Source organism: Lepus europaeus, chromosome 20 (assembly GCF_033115175.1).
Source record: "Lepus europaeus isolate LE1 chromosome 20, mLepTim1.pri, whole genome shotgun sequence".
Taxonomy (NCBI): Eukaryota; Metazoa; Chordata; class Mammalia; order Lagomorpha; family Leporidae; genus Lepus; species Lepus europaeus.
The window spans coordinates 56,761,319-56,784,986 of record NC_084846.1 but is presented as its reverse complement, the minus strand read 5'-3'; the positions used below and the strand labels follow the sequence as shown (position 1 = coordinate 56,784,986).

Sequence of the window (23,668 nt, the reverse complement as noted above, 5' to 3'; positions counted from 1 at the left end):
AGTGGTTACGTTGCATGATGTTGCGCAGGTTAAGCCTCATGTAACGACAGTGGCTTTATAGAGAGCATTATAGCATTAGAGAGCGCTTGTCTGGAGGACAAGCATGCTTCCTAGGGGCCATGTGAGGCCCCTCCAGTTATCGTCTACATTCACCACCTGATTTAGGGCTGTGAACCTCCAGAACCACGGGCCACAACAAACCTCCTTCCTTCATAGGCAGTTTTTCTCAGGAATTTTAGTAACAGTGACAAAAAGCCGGCTAACACAAGTGTCTGGAGCTCCACCCGGGCCTCCCACGTGGGCCATCCGCGCAGCTTTCCCAGGTGCACTGGCAGACAGCTGGGCGAGAAGCCATGCTGGCCTCCTTCCTGCTGTGCCACAGGCGGCCTGGTCGTTATCTTGAGTGACACTTCCGCGCCGTAAGTGTTAAGTCCATTGTCCCCTGGAAGCCTTGGCTGGGAACTTTTCAGGTTTTTTTTTTTCCTAGCTGGTTTCTCTGGCTTTTAGGCATTCGGTTTCATAGACTGCGAGGCTTTTCCAGAGTGCATGGTTTCAATTAGCATAGAACGTCTTTTAAGTCTCGGTCTCCACCAGGACTCTACTCAAAGTTTTAATTCCTGGGGCACCCTATTGTCCCCTGCCACAGCGCCTGAATTCTTCCCAGTGTTTGATTGTGCTTTACATCCATAGAAACACGGCTCCGGCTTCACAGACGGCGGCGAAGGGCAGACGGCGGCGAAGGGCAGACGGCGCATGCGTCCCACCGCGAACTCACCACACAACGCATGCGCAGGGCGCTGTCAGTGACGTACAAAGGCGGCGCCGCACGTCAGTTCGTGCTGCTGCGGCAGGAGTGAACCGTCGTCGGTCGCAATCATGGTGCACTGTAGCTGCTTGTTGTTCCGAAAGGTCCGTACCCGCTGTCTCTCAGCCCAGTGCCTGTAGCCGCTAGTCGGGGCGCTGGCTCCCTGTCGCACCCCGCCCCGTTTCCGTGCCGGAGGCCTCCTTGTTGCTTGGTTCCGTCAAAGTCCTCTCCGCTCTTCAGGTCCAGGGCTTTGCCGATAAGGGGTGGGGAGTTCCCAGTCTTGGGGAGCGTTGTGTGCACCTGCGATGCGGAGGTGCGGTACCTGCTTAATGTGGTGTACGGTTGGTTGGCTTTTTGGTTTAGATCGTATCTCGGTTGCCCCCCTTTAATATCCGTATCCCGCTGTTACAAATTGTCCTCCAGTGCAGGTTTTTAACTTCTTTCTAAAGACTATCAGGAAATGAGAATACGTAACTGACGTGGTTTCTCGCAGAAAATTTTGGGTCCCTCTTTGTGCAGTGCCGGCTGTGGAATCATGCGTGTAAAAATCTACAGCTGCTGGCCGGCGCGGGGCTCTCTAGGCTAATTCCTCCGCCTGCGGCGCCGGCACACCGGGTTCTAGTCCTGGTCGGGGCACCGATCCTGTCCCGGTTGCCCCTCTTCCAGGCCAGCTCTCTGCTGTGGCCAGGGAGTGCAGTGGAGGATGGCCCAAGTGCTTGGGCCCTGCACCCGCATGGGAGACCAGGAGGAAGCGCCTGGCTCCTGGCTTCGGATCAGCGCAGCGCGCCGGCCGCAGCGGCCATCTGGGGGTGAACCAACGGAAGGAAGATCTTTCTCTCTGTCTCTCTCTCTCACTGTCTAACTCTGCCTGTCAAAAAAGAAAGAAAGAAAGAAAGATGGTTCTCTAGTGTTTTGTCAAGTAATGAAGCCATATTTTGAATCATTTTGGTTCCATTATTTGAGAGAATGTAGAAACTATGGCATTCAGGTTTTTTATTTTTTTCTTAAGACTCAGTTATTTTGAAAAAGTTACAGAGGGAGAGAGAGAGAGATCTTCCATGTGCTGGTTCACTCCCCAGATGGTTGCAATGGCCAGCGCTGGGCCGGGCTGAGGCCAGGAGCCAAGAGCATCTTCCATGTCTCTCATGTGGGTGGCAGGGACCCAGATACTAGAGCCATCATGTGCTGCTTTCCCAGGCCATTAGCAGGGAGGTGGATCAGAAGTGGAGCAGCCCAGACACAAACCGGCACCTATATGGGATGCTGGTGTGGCAGGTGGTGGCTTTACCTGCTGTGCCACAATGCTGGCCCCTCACACGGGTTTATGCTAGAAAAGAGAGGGTGACATTCTAAGTAGAGAGTAGGTGTGAGCAGGGTGTCATGGGGACTGGGTAGTACATCATCTAGAGTAGAGCAAAGAGGTAGGGAGATAAGAGTTGAACAAATGAAAATGATGCTGAAGGGTTATGGTGTTTCATAATAGTATTAAAAGATATATTTTATTTTAAGGGCAGAGTTACAGGGAAAGGGAAAGACAGAGACAGAAAGAGATCTTTGTTCTATGATTCTCTCCTCAAATGGCTGCAGTGGCCAGGGCTGGGCCAGGCCGAAGCCAGGAACTTCATCCTGGTCTTCCACATTGGTGGCAGGGGACCAAGTATTTGGGCCTTCTTCTTCTGCTTTCCCAGGAGTATCAGCAGGGAGCTGGATCAGAAGTGTAGTGACTGGGACTTGAACCGGTGCCCATATGTGATGCCAGCCTCCCAGGTGGCAACTTAACCCACTAGGCCACAATGCTGGCCCCTTGATATTAAGAATTTTAGACTTTATTTTATAGGCACAAATAGTCATGGATAATTTTTGAATAGAGGAGAAACATTGTTAGGGACCAAACCTGATTCAGAAAAATGACTTGGCAGCAAAATGAAGGATGCATTCAGGAAGAAATGAGTAGACATTGAGAGATCACGTAGGAGCTAACATACTGTCCTAAGTAAGCCATTGGTACTGGATCGAAGAGTACAGGACTTCAAGAAAGACGCAGGTGTAGTCTAAAAGATTTCCACTTTGTGCAATCTCAATGAATTGATAAAGTATGGATTTATTGGAGGAACACATTTTGCCTGGGAAAGGTTTTATGTTAACATTTTCTTTTTCAAGTGACTTATCTTTTTGACTGATAGCCACTAACAAGTTACATATTGGGTTTCAAATATAAATTAAATACAGATCCTGCTCTCAGTTGCTTTAAACTACTGAACGTGGAGATGTCCAATGAATTGGACATTGAAACTGTCTCGCCTGGGTAATAGTTACAGCCTCAGGCCACCCAGGGGAGAGGGTTTAGAATGAAGAGGAGACTAAGGCAGACACCCTGAGGATAGATGAGACAATAATTGAGAAAAAGTCTTTTTTTTTTTTTTGACAGGCAGAGTTAGACAGTGAGAAAGAGAGAAAGGTCTTCCTTCCGTTGGTTCACCCCCAAATGGCCGCAAAGGCCGGAGCTATGCCAATCCGAAGCCAGGAGCCAGGTGCTTCTCCTGGTCTCCCATGTGGGTGCAGGGCCCAAGCACTTGGGTCATCCTCCCCTGCCTTCCCAGGCCACAGCAGAGAGCTGGACTGGAAGAAGAGCAACCGAGACAGAATCCGGTGCCCCAACCGGGACTAGAACTCAGGGTACTGGTGCTGCAGGCGGAAAATTAGCCTAGTGAGCTGTTGTGCCGGCTGATAAAAAGTCTTAACAGAGATAATCACATGGGAGAGAGGTCAGCCTGAAGGTGAGTCAAGAAGGAAAAGCTTATAGAAGTGGCATACTGAGGGACAGACAAGTTGTGGCATAGTAGGTTAAGCTGCCATCTGCAACGCCAGCATCCATCTGAGTGCCAGCTTGAGTCCCAGCTGCTCCACTTCTGATACAGCTTCCTGCTAATGTGTCTGGGAAAGCAGTGGAAGATGGCTCAAGTACTGGGCCCCTGCCACCCTGTGGGAAACCCAGCCCAGGCCTTGGGGCTGTTTGAGGAGTGAGCCAGCATATGGGAGGTCTGTTTCCTTCTGTGTTTAACTCTGCCTTTATATAAATGGAATACATCTTTAAAAAAGAAGAAGAAGAACTGGCATACTGAAAGGCTCCCACTCTCCCATCCCCTTAAAGAACTTTTAGTGGAACAAAAAGCAAAGAGCTAGGAGTTCTGAGTTGGTAAGCGCATAAGCACCTTTGGTATAGAGACCTCTTTCTTTCTTTTTTAAGTATGGAAATTTCATTGATAACCTCAGAATCTTCACCAAGGGAGGAAGTGGTGGAATGGGTTATCCTCGCTTGGGTGGAGAAGGTGGAAAAGGTGGTGACGTCTGGGTTGTAGCCCATAAAAAAATGACCTTGAAACAACTGAAAGACAAATATCCTCAAAAGCGGTTTGTGGCTGGAGGAGGAGCAAACAGTCGGTAAGTACTTGCTGAATGACTTTGGTTTTATTTCCTGTGTTTGTAATGGAGCGAAAGTCTAAAATGTCTCAGCTCATAGAAAACGGGCTCTACAGAATATCTGGGGCTTTTTCATCCATTTCTTCTAATTGTCTGTATTCTTTTTTTATACTTCTGCTTGTAGAAACAGAAATTCTCTGAATCCACTGTTTTCTTCTCACTTATTTTTTACAGCCTTTAGGAAATCTTTCTCATAGCCCAACTGTGCTATTCCACCCCACCACCAACCCCGTCAATCCCTTGTCAGTCTTCCATCCGGATATTAGCACTGTTAACCTTCCCTTGACTTTTCTAAGTCTCTTACATAGAAAATCTGGGGATACAAAAGTGACAGCCCAATACTTCACAACCTCCTCTCTTCATGTAACATTTATTTCCATGTCAGAAAATTATTCAGAATGGCTGTGCAATATATTAATAATTTACTTTGTCATTTGCCTACTTAGGTTATTGTTGACTTTTTTTCTTTATTTTTACAATAAAAGTATAATTCAATGTCCTTTTGTGACACTGTTTTCCATGGTTGATAATTTTTTTTGATAATTTTTATGTGTAATAAAATCCCTAAAGTAGAATCACTAAGTTAGAATTTGTACCCATTTTTTTTTTTCCTAAGCAGCTTGAGAGTAGCCAAATTGTTCTGCTGTAATTTGAGTACTCTGTTTGAGGTCAAGTTTTTAAACGCTTGCTTCCTCAGCCAGTAGGTTCTCTATTTGTTTTTTAAGCCTGTTTGTATTGTAGCAACCATCTCTTCATTTCATGCATGTAAAGTCTTTAGTTCATTATGGGCTAAAATGACTTTTGGTAGTTACCATGGTAACAAATTATTGATACCATTTTTATAGGATACTGTAGTCTAAAATCCAATAAAAAATAATTCGGGATAATTTTAGTTTTCCTTTAATATTTGTTTAACATTTGTGTTAGAAGAGCTGATTGCTGCTTTTACTTGTAAACTTTTAAATTTGCTTAAAGCATAAGGCTACTTAATATAGTAGGTTTTCCTTATTTTAATTTAGCTTTTTTTTTTGTAGGGTTAGTGCACTGAAAGGCTCCAAAGGAAAAGACTGTGAAATCCCTGCACCTGTTGGTATTTCAGTAAAAGATGAAAATGGTAAAATTATAGGTAAGTGTACTATAGCTTCTCAGGTTGTGAAAAATGTGCGCTTTTTAAAAAAGTTTATTTATTTCAAAGGCAGAGTGACAGAAATAGAGGGAGATCTTTCATCTCTTTCATTCCAGAAGTCTGCCATAGCCAGGGCTGGGCCAGGCTGAAGCCAGGAACTGGGAATCCCGTCTGTGTTTCACTTCTCTGTGACAGGAATCCCAATACCTGAGCCATCATCTGCTGCTCCCAGGGTGTGCGCTAGAGGGCAGCTAGATTGGAAGTGGAGGGACTTGATTCCAAGCACTTGATATCAGATGTAGGCGTCCCAAGCAGTGGCTTTACCCACTGTGCCACTGTGTTCGCCCAAGAATGTGCATATTTTCTGAAATTATATGAGAGCTTTGGGAAATAGCTTCTCTAGAGTTTCAGAATTTTGAACTTTTTTTTTTTTTTTTTTTTTTTAATTTTATTCATTTGAGGGCCAGAGGGGCAGGGCAGGTAGACAGAGAAACAGAGCTCCCATCCACCCATCAATACACTCCCTAGATGCCCCCAATGGCCAGCCAGGGTACAAGCTATGAGCTAGGAACTTTATCCAGGTCTCCCACGTGGGTAGCAGGAACTCAGTCACTTGAGCCATCACCATTGCCTTGTCCATATTGGTGAGAACCTAGAATCAAAGCCAGATCCAGGAACCCCAGGCATTCCCACATCTTGTGTCCTAACTGGCATCTTTTTTTTTTTTTTTTTTTTAAGATTTATTTATTTGAAAGAGTTAGAGAGAGTGAGAGAGAGAAAAGGTCTTCCATCCACTGGTTTACTCCCCAGTTGGCTACAACGGCCAGAGCTGTGCTGATCTGAAACCAGGAGCCAGGAGCTTCCAGGTTTCCCACACAGGTGCAGGGGCCCAAGGACTTGGGCCATCTTCTACTGCTTTCCCAGGCCATAGTTGAGAGCTGGATCTGAAGTGGAGCAGCCGGGACTCAAACCGGCACCCATAAGGGATGCCGGCACTGCAGGCAGGTTTTACCCACTGTGCCACAGCGCAGGCCTCCCAACTGGCATCTTAACCATTAGGCCAGTTGCTCATCGTAACATTTACAATTTTAGTTGCCAGTTTAGAAAATCTTTATAAAAGTTGTTCAAAATTGACTGTTAGATTTCAGATTATTTTAAAGATATAAAAGTACTTACTTTATATATAAGCTGTATTGTCTCATTTTAGCTGCTTGCAAAAGTAATTTTCTAGGGTCTGACTTTTAATAGAGACGTAATCCTATTGTTTAGCCTTTTAGATTTGTAAATTAGAATTTCTTGGTAAGTATTTCTGAAAGAAAACTGTGATATTTTGGACTTATTTTCATATATAAAGAAGGATGACTGAAAAATAAACAGCATTTCTATGTCTGACAAAGGCAACCTTGACAAGAGATGTGTCCTCCTCACCTGGCCTGTCACTTGGAGTCTCTTCTAGCAGGTCCTCAGGGACAACTAAGAGAACACAGGGTAACTGTCAGTGAATTGGTCTTGTGGAAGAGTTAGGCAGGGAGCCTTTGCTGTGCACGTGGGACTAGATTGTGTGGAGGTGGTCGGTGAACAGTCCCAGACTCAGCCATTGCTGGGCTGTCGTCCTTGGTGTAGTCAAGAAGCCCCGGGAGAGGATCAGGGAAGAGATGAGAACTGGAGTCTTGGCTGTCTTGCTGAAGACAACCAGGCAATATGAAAGAACCAGTGTAGAGGGGGGCAGGGAAATCCCTGCTTTCTCTTGACCTGTCCCAAGACCATTCAGCTTGCGTGGGTCTGCGTAGACTGCTACCACGCTTGCCATTGATTCCATTGGGCATTGTTTGATTGTTACGGTATGCATGATATTTAACACTGACTTCTGTAATTTGTAAGTATATTTCAGGGACATTAATTACAATGACAATACCATGTGCCCATCGCCACCATGTGCACCAACAGTTTCCATTACGCCCAACACAATTGCTGAATTACAACACAGACTTCTCTCTCCTTCCATCCCAGGGTAGTCTCTACTTCCCCTTCCTTTGAATTTGTCTGTTGTTGATATTGATTTCGAAGGAAATGCTCACTGACTTTCTGTGCCTGCCATATTTCAGTAAGCATATTTTACTGTATCCATTCGTGTTGTATTCTGAATAAAAACTCATAAATAAAAATAATGTGATATTTATGATTCCATTTAATTAATCTTTGCTGTATTTCTCTTTTTAAGGAGAACTCAATAAGGAGGAGGACAGAATTTTGGTAGCTGAAGGAGGTCTTGGTGGTAAATTACTTACAAATTTCTTACCGTTGAAAGGCCAAAAACGAATAATTCACCTTGATCTAAAACTTACAGCTGATGTAGGCCTTGTAGGGTAAGTATTACATATTTATTATATTTTTGTAGAAACAGTCTTTGAATAGGAAATAAGTGTAAATTATAATTTTGGCCAGAATTATTTCTAGTTTATGGGATTTGTGCGTTATGTATATATTTTGGGAATATGTTGCTAAATATAGTTATTTTCCAATAAGTCAACGCAGACTTTCATATTATTGTTAATTTGTAAAAGGAAGATCCTAGATGGGGGAATGGTGTTGTAGCATAGCAGGTAAAGCTGCCGTTTGTGATGCTGGCATCCCGTATGGCACCAGTTAAGTCCTGGCTGCTCCACTTCCTATCCAGCTCCCTGCTAATGCCTGGGAAAAGTAGCAGAAGATGGCTCAAATGCTTGGGCCCCCTGATACCCTCCTGGGAGACCTGGAGGAAGCTGCTGACTTTGGCCTGGCTCAGGGCTGGCAGTTGCAACCATCTGGAGAATGAACCAGAGGATGAAAGATCTGTCTCTCTCTCTAACTCTGTCAAATAAATAAGATTTTTTTTTTTTAAAGGAAAATCATATAAATTGAGTAGTTCAGTGAGAATATTAGAGAATAAAAAAGAAAAGTAAATCAAATGAAATATAACAAAGTTAAAGAATGCTATCAGATACTAAGGAATAAAATTCAAAATCCTAACACACCACATTTTAAAATATATATACAGAAGAAAAAAAAAAAAGGAAAAAAATAAAGAGTGATCCAAGCCATTGAGGTATCATTAATCAGATGGTTGAAGACCAGTGCAAATGATTTCAGTCCTCAGGCCTATGCACTGGTGAGCAGCATATGGGATGTAGCCAAGACTGTTTCTGTATCTTTCGTGTCTTCTTGGGATCTGTCTATTCTCAGTACTGCATACCCCATAGTATTGTCTTTTCTACCAGCCTCCATCCTTTCATTAAACAATGTAAGTTAGTTGAGGGGTTTGCAATGCTTGTGTCCCCTTGAGGGGGATGGATAGAAAGATGGAGAATAGATAAAGGAAACAAAAACTTCAATTGGCATTTCTGCACTCCTTCCCCTGGTCCAGCTGTAACACTGCACAGTAATTTAGTGGGAAGGCTTAAGGGGAAGATGGAGAAAACTGCCATCTTGCTGTGCTACTCCAGATTCCTAGTTCTGTTTCCTGCTTCCCTATAGTTTTTTTTTTTTTTTTCACTAAGCTCTTTTCATTTTCTTCTGCATCTCACTGCTTTGCCAGACTTATCAAAGTCTAAGTCCTTCTCTCTCCTAGCCTGAGCAGCTATTGAGTCTTATTGCCATTGGCTTACTGTTTACAGAGGCCCATTTCTGCTCAAATTACAACAGCAAAGATGTGATCCTGGCTTGCCATTCACTTTTAATTTTTTCAATAAAACAAAGTTGTGGGAGTTATGAGACCTGAGTTCTATAATCCTCTATTCTTCGGGGATATTATGAGAATAACAGGATTTTCTGGTCAAAACTGGGAGTCCAGCCATCCACAGGAAAAAAACGTTTCAAGTTCCAAAGCTTAGCCAGGCTGAGTAGTAAAGGTAGGCTGGGGTATGCGACTCAGAGTGGACTGTTTGGGTTAGAATCGTAAATCCTTCAGCACTTGTCTGGCTGGTAATAGATGAGTTACGCAGCCTCTCTACAACTTTGCTTTCTCATCTGTGCTGGTGGCTAGAGAGCTCATCTTAAATTAAAGCGTTGATAGATAAGATAATGCATTTACCGTTGGACACATGCTTTGCACTTAGGAATGCTCAGTGATGTGTAGCTGATATAATCATTTTATGTTGCCAACTTATTGGTGACTACATATAGTAAATACTAGATTTTTCAGAAGTGGGTTTAAAAATATAGTTAAAGCATCAAAATGAAAAAAAAATGTTTTCAACTATTTATTTGAGAGGCAGAGGGAGAAACACAGCTCTCATCTGCTGGTTCACTCCCCAAATACCCACAACAGATAGGGCTGGGCCAAGCCAAAGCTGGGAGCTGGGAACTCAATCTGGGTCTCTTGTGGATGACAGGGGCTCAGGCACTTGAGCTATCACCTGCTCCCTCCCAGCATGCACATTTACTTGAATTTTTCTGTGCTAATCATTATTATGAAAATACGAAGGTACTGGCAAATAAGCAAGTTAGATAGTGATAGTCATGGATAAAAATAGATGCAATTTGCTTTTCAAAAAATTATAAGAGCTCGGGGAAAAGGATATGAGAAAATAATGTATGTTACAGGGAAAACAAGTCATTTTAAGAAATCTTGCAGCATTTTATCCTAAATTTACTATAGGAATTTTTTTTAAAGATATATTTATTTATTTGAAAGGCAGAGTTATGGAGAGGCAGAGGCAGAGAGAGAGAGAGAGAGAGATCTTCCATCTGCTGGTTCAGTCCCCAAATGGCTACAATGACCAGAGCTGGACCAATCTGAAGCTTCTTCGGGGTCTCCCAGGAGGGTGCAGGGCCCCAAGGACTTGGACCATTTTCCACTGCTTTTTTTTAGCAGGGAGCTGGATTGGAAGTGGAGCAGCTAGGACTTGAGCTGGCACCCATGTGGGATGCCAGCACTGCAGGCAGTGGCTTTGCCTGTCACACTATAGTGCTGGCCCCAATATAGGAATGTTTTTATGAGAGAGTTATTAAAAGCTTCATTGTAAAGCTTAAACATTTACAGAATTCCAGCTTAATATTTACAAAATACTACATTGTCCATATAAAATTTTGGCAGAATTTTTTAAAGAAGCTCCTCAAATTTGAAAATTCTGAAGCTAGGGATCACGTATGTCACGTTACTGTATTTCTGATGTTCATATGCTGCCTGATACAGAGTCTTTACGCCATGACTATTTATTGGATAAGTGTAATGTATATGAATGTAATGTATGAAAATGTATAATGAGATGTACGAAAGAATCTTTCAAGTGACTCTCATTCCTAGTACTTTTTCTGTATGGTAGGCCTTATATAATAAAATAAAAAAGACTTTGATGTGAGCATATATTTTTAATCTAGTATTTCTTCATCTTGAAATGTATCCCAAGACAGACTAAAGATATGTATTCAAGGATAGTCACTGCATTGTTTAAAGTACAGAAAAGAAGGCCAGCGCCGTGGCTTAACAGGCTAATCCTCCGCCTTGCGGCACTGGCATACCGAGTTCTAGTCCCAGTTGGGGCGCCGGGTTCTATCCCGGTTGCCCCTCTTCCAGGCCAGCTCTCTGCTATGGCCCGGGAAGGCAGTGGAGGATGGCCCAAGTGCTTGGGCCCTGCACCCGCATGGGAGACCAGGAGAAGCACCTGGCTCCTGGCTTCAGATCAGCGCAATGCACCGTCCGCAATGGCCATTGGAGGGTGAACCAACGGCAAAAAGGAAGACCTTTCTCTCTGTCTCTCTCTCTCTCACTATCCACTCTGCCTGTCAAAAAAAAAAAAGTTCAGAAAAGAGTTAGACAAATAGCATGCATTTATTTGCAGAGCAAAACAAAGTTATTTATTAACCTCCCACACTTGGAAATGACTATTAACAGTGTATTTATTATCTTATATATTGCAATGGTATTTATAATAGTAAAAAATTGGAGACAATCTAAATGTCTATCAGGAAATTAGGTAAGTTACACTGTATCCTTGAAAGGTGTTCACCTTACATTATTCAATTAAAAGAATGCCAACCAACTATAAAGGAGTCTTAAAAAAAATCCAGTCCTTGTAAATATGAATTTGTAGAAAATTCGGGGCAAGGGAGCATATTAAATGAGGTTGTGTAGGTGTCAGTAGAAAAATCCAGACTATGTGAGAAAGAAACTCTACGAGACAAACGACCCAGGTCTATAAAATAACTTGCACGGGCTGGTACTGTGGCATAGTGAGTAAAGCTGCCATCTGCAGTGCGAGCATCCCATATGGGCACTGGTTTGAGTCCCAGCTGCTCCACTTCTGATCCAGCACCCTGCTATGGCCTGGAAAAGCAGTAGAAGATGGCCCAAGTCCTGGGGCCACTGCACCCACATGGGAGACCCAGAGGAAGCTCCTGGCTCCTGGCTTTGCATCAGCCCAGCTGTTGTGGTCAACTTGGGAGCGAACCAGCAGATGGAAGACATCTCTCTCTCTCTGCCTCTCCTTCTCTCTCTGTATACTCTGCCTTTCAAATAAATAAATAAATCTTACCAAAAAAATAAATTGCAAAAGGAAAAAAAATGGAGATGGAGCTTATATCAAAAATGTAAAAAATATAGCTACCATTTATAATGCACAGACCTTATTTGGGTCTCTGTTCAAGCAAACCAACTTATTAAAAATGTATTGACAATGCATTAATATTTGTTGAAGCCAAATAATAGCTCAATGGGATTTATTACTCTTTTCTACTTTTATTTATATTTGAAAATGTTCACAATATTTAAAAAAATGTAGTTGACATAATAATATGAGTAATATTTTGCCAGTGTTTGGCTAGAGATAGTAGATTGCAGATATTGTCTATTTTTTTCTATGGCTTTCAAGATCTTTTTTTACTTATTCTTCTAGTAGCAATTATTTTAGTATCTCAGTGCTGAAACATCTGCAGTATCTCTAGTGTCTATCATGGATTTATCTTTATCTTTTTTGTGTTTTGTTCTCCAGTTTTTTCTAGATTATTCTGCATTTATAGTCCTAGAAATTTTCAAGAAGTCTACTTCTTGAATTGTTCAGAATTCAAAGATAAGCAAGTATTATGATATTGATGTTTGTTGCAATGTATCGTTTTTATTTTCTCATTCCAGATTCCCAAATGCTGGAAAATCCTCTTTGTTAAGTCGGGTTTCTCATGCAAAGCCTGCTATTGCAGATTATGCGTGTGAGTATAATTTGATTCTGTATTTAAATGTGTGGAGGTAAACTCTGAAAGACTAATTTTTCTCTAAGTGTGAGTAAAATAAAAACTCTGAGGGTAGTCGTGATTTGAAAACTTGACAGATAGAAAGGTGCATTTCCTGTTCGTCTTTGATACCTCTGTTGCCCTCAGGAAGGTTTCTGGTACTTGTTAGACACTTGGTTGCATTTATTTCTTTGTTGTGTAATCATTTGCTTTAGTTAAGATTTTATGATCCACCTGCCTTTTATCAAGCACTGTGATAAATGCTAGAAGGCAGAGATAAATATTTTTCATTCATTTTGTAAATATTTTTCCTAGGAACCACATTAGGTTCTAGGTTACAAATACTGATGGAGCAGAAATAGCTACTGTTCTGGCTTTTTTTGTGCTTGTAGACTGGTGGTGGAAGGCATATATATCACTAATAAATGTAAGGGTATACAAATGCGTTCTGTGAACGAGTATAGGTGATTGCTTTAGAGTTCCTTGAAAAGTGCGATGCTGAGTTATGAAGAATAATAATGAGGTAATTAGTGGATGAGAATGGAGGTGAAGGATCATTAAATCTGAGGTTATGGCATAATCACAAAGGCTTTGTGGTGGCAGATAATAGATTTGTGCCTATAGAATATGAACTTAAGGGAGGAGGGAATCGAGATGAGGCTGGAGATGTAGGTAGAGTCTATCACATAGATCGCATAGAGGGTAATCCGTGTTTTTATCTGAAAAGCAACTGGAAATCTTTAAGAATGGAAGGAAATGATTAGATGAGCTTTCTCAAAAAGAATCTCTGCTTGTGAGGTAGAAAATGAATTGGTGTGGGACATAAACAATCTGGAAAGACCAGTTAGTGGGGTGTTGCAGTGACTACTAAGATATAATGGAAGCTTAGATCTAAGAGTAATGAGTCAATATAAGATCTCTGCCATCACTGAACAAAAACAGCATAGACTAACATTAACCTGCAAATAAAATGAACCCATTCTAAAATTAGGCTGCAATAAACCAGGGTTAATTTTGGGCTAGTTACTATAAATTACATAGCCAGTGTTTATCAAAGTACACTGGACTCTTGAGAAAGAAAGGAGAGGCAAAGCAAAAAATCCTAGGAAAGAAGCTAGAGAGAGGATTCGTGAAACTTAAGGATAACTGCGTGAGAAAGGGCAGAAAAGTGTCACCCAGATATAAGGGACAGAAACCTACATTCTGAGCCTCTCCAAACATTCTTTGTGTGCACCCCCAGTGCCGTGGAAAAACTTTGAGGACCAGTAATTAGATTAGGTTTAAGCTTATGTAGTTTTGTTTTTTCCAAGCACATTGTAATTGGCAAGGATAATTGTAGCTTCCATTTCAACAAATTGGGAAAAATATTTGAATTAAACTATTCACACAAAAACAATACTGTTGATTCTATACGTAATGGTATGACAGTTTTCAAAGTATCAGCCTTAATTTGATTGTTTTTTCAAAGTACCAGCCTTAAAAATTGATTGTTGTTTTCCTTTCAGTTACAACATTGAAGCCACAACTCGGAAAAATTATGTATAGTGATTTCAAACAAGTAAGTGTTTTTAAAGTAGAACACTTGATAAGAAGTAAAAGTATTTTGTGTTGATGCTTTGACTTTGTAATGTTTGCCTGTTTCTGTGGTGTTAGGAAAAAAATTAGAAGGTTTTGTTTTATGGTAGGGGAAATATGGTCACATTAATTCTGCCCAGTACTATTATAGCAGAATATTATGTAAGAATTTAATTTCTCCTTTTTCTGAATATTAGGTCCAGTTTATCACTGTAACATTTTATTTTGTTTTATTTTATGTATGTATTATTATTTCCTTAATTTCTGTTTCTTCTCATTGCAAGTGTATATTTTACTACCACATTGGTTTCTTGCTTTTCATATACTAGGAACACTTTCTAATGCTTATGGAAATGACTTTATTATAAATTTCTTCTTTTGAAAAAAAAGTTTTAATGGGATTTGGTCTCATCAAAGTATTAAATTTTGCTTTTCCTTGAAATAGATCTGTTGATGTTCTGTATAATAGAGAAAATAAAAACTGAGATAAAAAATGGAAAATAATGCATTTAAAGGTATATGAGGGGGACTTCATAAAATTCCTGGAAAAATGGAATTTTTTTTTTTTTTTTTTTTTTTTGACAAGCAGAGTTAGACAGTGAGAGCGAGTGAGAGACAGAGAGAAAGGTCTTCCTTTTCCATTGGTTCACCCCCCCAAATGGCTGCTACGGCCAGTGCGCTGCACTGATCCGAAGCCAGGAACCAGGTGCTTCCTCCTGGTCTCCCATGCTGGTGCAGAGCCCAAGGACTTGGGCCATCCTCCACTGCACTCCCAGGCCACAGCAGAGAGCTGGACTGTAAGAGGAGCAACCGGTACAGAACCAGTGCCCCAATCAGGACTAGAACCCAGGGTGCCGGTGACGCAGGTGGAGGATTAGCCTATTGAGCCACAGTGCCGGCCCGAAAAATGGAATTGAAAGATAATGTGAATTGTTCATGAACTTTTTGAAGGTCCCTCTTAAAATGTACAGTTTAACAGTTGTGCCCCTTAATATTTAACCAAATAACTTGGGAAAATTATCCCACAAAAGCCTGCACACAAATGTTTTCTAGCAGCTTTATTGATAAATACTAAAACTTGTCAACAGTCACCAGATCTTCAGTAAATGAATCATTAAACTGTGGTACATCCAGACAGTGGAATATCATTCAGCTATAAAAAGAAATGGGCTCTCCAGTCATGAAAAGACAAGGAAGAACCTTGTCTGTGTATTACTGAATGAAAGACGCCAATCTGAAAAGACTGCACACTTTATGGTTCCAACAATGTGATGCACTGGAAAAAGTGAACTATGGAGACAGCAGCAAGATCAGTGGCTTTCAGAGTCAGGGAGGAAGGAGGGATGGAATAGGCAGAGCTAGCCCAGAGGATTCCAAAGCTGTCTCAGAGGATCGTTATGGTGGTGAAGATGCTCTGTATGGTATTATAATGACATTGTGCATTTATCAAACCGAGAATGAACCCTAATGTCAAGGACTTTGTGTGATAATGATGAGTCAGTGTTAGTTTCATAATTCAAAAGGTGTAAAAGATTTATATTCATTTTAAGTAGTGATATAATAGTAATAACTTCAACAATTATAGAATATTAAATTTTAAAACTGTAATACTGTGTAACATAATATAGAGAATAATATTTAGAAGAAATGAGGATATTTTTTAAAAATACATTTATGTTATTGCCAGAGAGACAGAGAAAGATGTACCGTCCACTTTTTTCACTTCCCAAATGCTTGCAACATTGGGTTATTGAACTGTTCAGTGTGGCCAAACCTAGGAGCTCGGATCTCCATCCAGGGCTTTCACATGGTACACATCATCAGGGAGCTGGAGTCAGGAGCGGAGCCGGGACTTGTACACAGGTACTCTGACTTGGGATGCAGGTGTCCCAAGTGGCGTCTTAACAACTGTGCCAAATGCCTGTCCCAAGAACACTGTTTATATGTCATTTTTAAGGGAAATAGTAGAGGACCTCCAAGGAATGTTTCAGGACATGAGATCTCTGTTGTATATACGGCTTTCTCATATGAGGATGCTTCATAGTGTTCATGGAAATGTGGACATTATGGGCATTTAGGAGTGGACAAAGGGCCCGGTTGTTAAGATGCCCGGGAACAGTTTTCAGCTCTTCACCTGATTCCAGCTTCTTGCTGATTTTGAATGGGACTCTAGTATCTGGTAACAAGAGATTTTGATCTTTAAAATATTTATTCTGCGGATGGCATTCTGATGCAGTAGGTTATGCTGCTGTTTGCAACACAGCAACCATATGGGAGTTTCTGTTTGTGTGCTAGCTATTCTGCTTCCTTCTCAGCTCCCTGCTAATTTGTCTGGGAAAGCAGTGGTTGATGGCCTCCATCCTTGGAACCCTTGCCACTTCTGTGGGAGACCCAGATGGAGTTCCTGGCTCCTGGCTTCTGCCTGGCCCAGCCCTGGCTATTGACAGCCATTTGGAGAGTGAACCTATTGATTGAAGATCTTGCTCTCTCTCCCTTTTTGTCACTCTGTCTTTCAAATAAATAAATCTTTAAAAATATACATTAGTTTTACTATAAAGATATGTTGGCTTTTCAAAGTTATAGTAGTGATCATAAATTTGAAACAATATTTGAAATATGAAAATGGGGTGTAATTGGACTTGTAGTTTTCATATATTTTTCTTTTTCAACCAACCTTTACTTTTTATCAGATATCTGTAGCTGATCTCCCTGGTTTGATAGAAGGAGCACATATGAACAAAGGAATGGGCCACAAATTCCTCAAGCATATAGAAAGAACTAGACATCTACTTTTTGTTGTAAGTCATGTGCATACCAATGTAATGTTCAAATGAATGAACTTAGTGTTCATAGATTACTTTTGTAGATAAGATTTGAAGAGAAAGTACAGTCATAGACTGCATAACATTTTAGTCAGTAACCGTTGGCATTTACGGTGGTAGTCCCATAAGGTTACATGGCTTAGTAGGGATGCAGCTGTCTTAGTTTGTGTAAGTACTCTGTGTGATGTTTGTGCCATGGTGAAATCACATTTCTTTTTTTTTTTTAATTTTATTTAATGAATATAAATTTCCAGTGTACAGCTTATAGATTACAATGGCTTCCCCCTCCCATAACTTCCCTCCCACCCGCAACCCTCCCCTCTCCCGCTCCCTCTCCCCTTCCATTTGCATCAAGATTCATTTTCAATTCTCTTTATATACAGAAGATCAATTTAGTATAAAGATTTCAACAGTTTGCACCCACATAGAAACACAAAGTGAAACATACTGTTGGAGTACTAGTTATAGCATTAAATCAAAATGTACAGCACATTAAGGACAGAGATCCCACATGAGGAGCAACTGCACAGTGGCTCCTGTTGTTGACCCAACAAATTGACACTCTAGTTTATGGCGCCAGTAACCACCCTAGGCTGTCGTCATGAGTTGCCAAGGCTATGGAAGCCTTCCAAGTTTGCCGACTCTGATCATATTTAGACAAGGTCATAAAAGACAGAGTGAGGATAGTAACCAATGATCCTAAGAGTGGCATTTACCAGGTTTGAACAATTATACAGCATTAAGTGGGGAAGAGGACCATCAGTACACACAGGTTGGGAGTAGAGCCATTGGTGGTAGAGGTTATGATTACGAAGGAATGAGGCCCAAGTATGCTAGGCAGGGTCTAGAACAAAGGACAGAGTTATTATTAGAGGAGCTAAGAAAGGTGCTGTCTAAGCTACAATTAAGTTTTCTGACTGAGAGGCAAATAGAACCTCACAGAAGGGGCTTGATAATAATCTGGTGGGCTTTAGGCCTTGTAAGTTAAGAGGCCCAGACCTATCTATCTCTTCACATGGGGTATATCATACTAAGGGAGGTGTGAACCTCCTAGGGGAAGGCACTCTGTTGACTTTCATTACTTGGCTGGCCTGGGAGGAGAGCTGGCCAGGTAAAGGCAGGGGGCATCTCTAACAAGAAATTTACAGTTCTGCCTTCAATGTTGCTGACCCTACTTGACCATCCCCTCAGCTGCAGTGGTCACTTTGGAAGTTGGGCTGAGTGAAGGGCTTTTCAGCTTAGAGCCAATAAGATCTGTGGCTCTGACCTGGGCATCCTTCGACTCCAGGGCAGGTCCATTTCCAGTGATCCAACTCTTGGCAGAGCTGCCAGGGCTCTTCACAAGCTGACTTCTGCTGAAGCCCAGGCTTACCACATTGAAAGCCACTGCAGTGGACTGGCCTGTTGGGAAGTCACATTTCTTAGAACAATTCCTTATCTTAAGCAATGGTGATTGTAATAGCATTTGTTACTTCACTGAGTCTATTCAAATGGGAGCCAAATACAGGAACTAACTTTTGTTTATAGTATGGAGATGCAAATTGCATTGTTTCCTTATCAGGTGTCAATATGTAGCTCCTTAAGATTTCCAACATGCTATTATAGCACTCTTTCATGCTTGTCAATGTTTGTATAGTCTTATCTAAACTAGTTTCCTGTGTTTTATACTGATAGTTATCTTGACACCTCAGTTTCTTTTGCTTACTTTGAATTACTAAATTACCAATAGAGTTTAGATTGAGAAATTATTGTTAGCTTGAGAGAATAAGGCATTTCAAAACATGTAATGCAGCTATTCTTCATATGTTATGAACTATCTCTTTCCTCTCCATTTCCAGGTCGATATTTCTGGATTTCAGCTTTCATCCCAAACTCATTACAGAACTGCCTTTGAAACCATAATACTGCTTACAAAAGTAGGGTTTTTTATTCTTTTTTATTTTTTTTTTTTTCACTGTGTTCTGTATCTGATCTGATGAATAGGCATGGGGGATTATATGAAATAGCATAATAATTAATGTTGGGGCTGGCGCTGTGGTATAGCGGGTATAGCTGCCCCCTGCAGTTCCAACATCCCATATGGTCGCTGGTTTGAGTCCCAGCTGCCCCACTTCCGATCTAGCTCTCTGTTGTGGCCTGGGAAAGCAGGAGGTGGCCCAAGTGCTCAGGCCCCTGCACCCAGGTGGGAGACTGGGAAGAAGCTCCTGGCTCCTGGCTACATATCGGCATAGCTCCAGCTGTTACAGCTATCTGGGAAGTGAACCAACGTATGGAAGACCTCTCTCTCTCTCTCCCCCTCTGCCTCTCTGTAACTCTGCCTTTCAAATAAATAAATCTTAAAAAAAAAAGAATAAATGCATATTCCAACTTTTTATAGGTTTAAAGGATTATTTAAACTCCAGCTCTGCAATATTTATCTGTTCCTTAAACTATTACAATGGATAAAACTCTTGTGGGCTTCCAAATCCTTATTATATATTTTTTATATTTTCTCTTGCTTCATCTGTGACATGTTGCCTATTTCTCCTTGAAAAATTCTCCATTCTTAGCTTGCTACACCATAATCTGATTTTGTTGCTACTTAAACTATTTTTCAACCTACTTTTTAGGCTCTTTTCTTTAAATATTTATTTGAGAATCGGAGAAAATGAGTTCCCTCCTATCCGCTCTTTCACTCCCCCGCTTCCCTCAATGACTGGGACTGGGCGGCTGGAGCCAGGATCCAGGAGCTCCATCCAGGTCTCCCGCATGGATGGCAGGGGCCCAAGTACTTGGGCCATCTTGCGCTGCTTTCCCAGGTGCATTAGCAGGGAGGTGGACCAGAAGTGGAGCAGTTAAGGCTCAAAGTGGTGCTCATATGGGATGTAAGCATCATAGGCAATGGCTTTATTCACTAAGCCACAATGCCAGTCACAATACATTTTTTAAAAATTTTATTTATTTGACAGAGTTATAGACAGTGAGAGAGTCAGAGAGAAAGGTCTTCCCTCTATTGGTTCACTCCCCAAATGGCCGCCATGGCTGGCGCTGCACTGATCTGAAGCCAGAGGCCAGGTGCCTCCTCCTGGTCTCCCGTGGGGGTGCAGGGGCCCAAGTACTTGGGCCATTCTCCACTGCCTTCCCAGGCCACAGCAGAGAGCTGGACTGGAAGAGGAGCAACTGGGACTAGAACCTGGTCCCCATATGAGATGCCGGTGCCGCAGGCAGAGGATTAACCAAGTGAGCCACGGCACCGGCCCCCACAATACTTTTTTTTTTTTTTTAATTATTTATTTACTTATTTCAAAAGCAGAGCAGCAGAGAGCGAGGGATATGCAGAAAGAGATCTTCCATCTGCTGATTCATATCCAAATGTCCCCAACAGCTGAGAGTAGGTCAGGCTAAAACCAGGAGCCAAGAATTCCTTCTGGATCTCCCACCTGGCTGGCAAGAACCCCAATACTTGAGCCATCAGCCATTGCCTCTCAGGTACATTAGCAGGAAGCTGGATCTGAAGCACAGAGTAGCAGTGACTTGAACCAAACATTCTTGTGTGGGGTATGTGAGTCCCAAGTGGTGGCTTAGCCTGCTGTGCTGTAGCAGCCACCCCCGTACATTGTTATTAACTGTAGTCCCTGTGCTGTGTAATAGAGCTCGAGAACTTATTCATCCTAACTCACACTTTATTCCCTTGATCTATACCCCCACCCCCACTCACCCAACCCTCTGGCAACCACCATTCTGCTTTCTCCTTCTGTGAGTTCAGTCTTTTAGGTTCCACATATGTGTTAGATCATGCCATATCTGTTTTTCTGTGCCCAGCTTATTTTATTGAGCACCGTGTCCTCCATGTTATTTAAAGCGGTAGACTTGCTTGCCCTCCTTCCCTCCCTTTCTTTTTCTTAAGAGAGGCAAAGAGAGAGAGGTCTTCCATCCTCTGGTTCACTCTCCAGGTTGCTGCAATGGCCAGAGCTGCACTGATCCAGAGCCAGGAGCTTCCTCCAGGTCTCCCAGCCCGCTGCAGGGGCCCAAGGACTTGGGCCATCTTCTTCTGCTTTCTCAGGCCATAGCAGAGAGCTGGACTGGAAGTGGAGCAGCCAGGACTTGAACTGGCACCCATAAGGGATTTCAGCACCGCAGGCAGCAGCTTTACCTGCTACACTACAGTGCCGGCCCCAGGATTTCTTTCTTTATTAAGACTGAATAGTAGTCCATTGTTTATGTATACCACATTTTCTTTATTCATCTGTCACTTAGGTTGATTTCATATCTTGGCTAGTATGAATAATGATGTAGTGAACAGGGAAGTGTAGATAACTCTGTGATACTCTGACTTGTTTACCTTTGCATCTATTCCCAGAAGTGAGATCGCTGAACATAATGATAGTTCTATTTTTTGAGGAAGTTCCATATTGTTTTCTATAATGTCTATACTAATTCACATTACCACCAACAGTGTACAAAGGTTCCTTTTTCTCTGTACTCTTGCTAACATTTGTTATCTTTTGCCTTTTTGATAATGGTCATTCTGATAGATGATATCTCATTGGGGTTTTAATTTGTATTTCCCTGATGATTAGTGATGTTGAGCATTTTCTGGTATATGATTGGCCATTTATATGTCTTCTGAAAATTACCTATTCAGATTACCCAGTTTTAATCTGGTTTGTACTACCAAAAGTGATTTACACTTCAGTACTGTGTCCAATGGCATTATAAACAGAAATTTAAAAATCTAAGTAGCCAAAGCAATCTTGAGCTAAAACAGAAAAACTGGAGACTTCACAGTACCTAATGTCAGGACCTCTGCAACAACGCCATATTAATCAAAACTTCTTAGTATTGGCATAACAGTATACATATAAACCAGTGGAGCAGAGTGGAGAACCCAGGGGCCAACATTGTAGTGCAGCAGGTTAGGCCACCACCTGCGACACCAGCGTCCCATATGAGTACCACTTCCAGTCTAGGCTACTCCACTTCCAATGCAGCTCCCTGCAAATGGGCCTGGGAAAACAGTGGAAGATGGCCCAAGTGCTTGGGCCCCTGCCACCCAAGTGGGAGAACCAGATGGAGTTCCAGACTCCTGGCTTTTGCCTGCCTTAGCTCTGCCTGTTGTTGCCATTTGTGGAGAGAACCAACAGATGGAAGATCTCTGTCTCTGTCTCTCCCTCACTGTCTATAACTCTGCCTTTCAAAGAAACAAGAATAAACTTTAAAAAAAAAATGATTTATTCATTTGCAAGTCAGAATTACAGAATCCTGTATCCTGGTCTCTCATGTGGGTGCAGCAGCCCAAGGTCTTGGGCCATCCTCTTCTGCTTTCCCAGGCACATTAACAGGAGCTGGATCAGAAGAGGAGCAAGCCGAGGCTCGAACTGGTGCTCACATGGGATGCTGGCACTGCAGATGGCAGCTTAATCTGCTGTGCCATAGCATCTGGCCCCCACAAAAATAAATCTTAATAGAGAGCCCAGAAATAAATTATTACATTTGTAGTCAACTAATTTTTAAAACAAAGATACCAAGAATACACAATGGGGGAGAAAGCAGTCTCTTCAATAAATGGGAAAACCTGATACCCATGTTCAGAAAAATAAAATTCTATCCTAATCCCATCCCTTATTCAAAAGTCAATTTTAAATGAATTAAAATTAGTTAAAAGTAAGACTTGAAAGTGTGAAACTGCTAGAAAAAAATATAAGCATGAGCTGCTTGACACAGGTCTCTGGGCAGTGATTTTTTGCATATGATTCCCAAGCACAGGCAACAAAAGTGAAAACAGACAAGTGAGATTGCATTAAACTAAAGAGTTTCTGCACAGCAAAGGAAACAACAGAATGAAGAGACAGCCTGTGGAATGGGAGGAAATATTTGTAAACCATATATCTGGTAAGGGCTTAATATCCAAAATATATAAGGAACTCAAATAACTCAATAGCAAGAAAATCCAAGAATTTTAATTTTAATGAAATCTCATCTGTTTTTGTTTGTGCTTCTGGTGTCATATCTAAAAAATGGTTGCTTAATGCAAAGTCATGGACATGTACTCCTTAAGTACATTTACTTTTTCTGAGAATACTGTAAGTAAAACAGTAAATTATCTAAATTTCATCTGTGTGCAGCTCAGTATTTGGCTTTGGACACAATCCTAGCTATCTCTAGGATGTCATGTGAGCTAAAATATACTAACATATGACCTAGCCAGGAACACTTTCTGAGTTTCCTTTTCTAATTTTGTGGTTGTTGGGATTCAGTACAGTTCAGTAATGTGAACAGACTCTAGATTACCCATACTACTAAAGAAAGACATTAGCCAGTAAGTAATTCATATAGGTAACTTTTGTAAAGTTCCTTGATTTTTTTGGTTTAAAGGAGTTGGAATTGTACAAAGAAGAACTTCAGACAAAACCTGCACTCCTGGCAGTGAATAAAATGGACTTGCCTGGAGCACGAGATAAATTCCAGGACCTAATGAACCAACTCCAGAACCCTAAAGGTAGGCCCATTTATTCATTTAATCTCAGTGTAATGGATACTCATTCTCTACAGAGAAGGCTGAAGGTTATAATCACTGGAAAAGAAAATTGACAGTTTCTGCTTTTAAAAACCATGGATGTTTGAAGAAACAACACTTACTATTTGATTCATTTAAATAACATTGTAAATACAATCATC

At 41.6% G+C, this 23,668-nt stretch overlaps 1 protein-coding gene across 1 annotated transcript in view; it reads left to right on the top strand.

Moving 5' to 3' along the window:
• Positions 1 to 826: 826 nt before the first annotated feature.
• The window catches only part of GTPBP10 (GTP binding protein 10), a 36,251-nt gene continuing 13,409 nt past the window's right edge, over positions 827 to 23,668 (top strand). Inside the window, exons 1-9 of the mRNA XM_062178834.1 lie at positions 827 to 909; positions 4,053 to 4,246; positions 5,320 to 5,411; positions 7,633 to 7,777; positions 12,520 to 12,593; positions 14,120 to 14,172; positions 16,880 to 16,987; positions 18,850 to 18,927; positions 23,366 to 23,489. Coding sequence (XP_062034818.1) covers positions 877 to 909; positions 4,053 to 4,246; positions 5,320 to 5,411; positions 7,633 to 7,777; positions 12,520 to 12,593; positions 14,120 to 14,172; positions 16,880 to 16,987; positions 18,850 to 18,927; positions 23,366 to 23,489 — 901 coding nt within the window. The 5' untranslated portion in view covers positions 827 to 876. The remainder of the gene's footprint in view (positions 910 to 4,052; positions 4,247 to 5,319; positions 5,412 to 7,632; positions 7,778 to 12,519; positions 12,594 to 14,119; positions 14,173 to 16,879; positions 16,988 to 18,849; positions 18,928 to 23,365; positions 23,490 to 23,668) is intronic.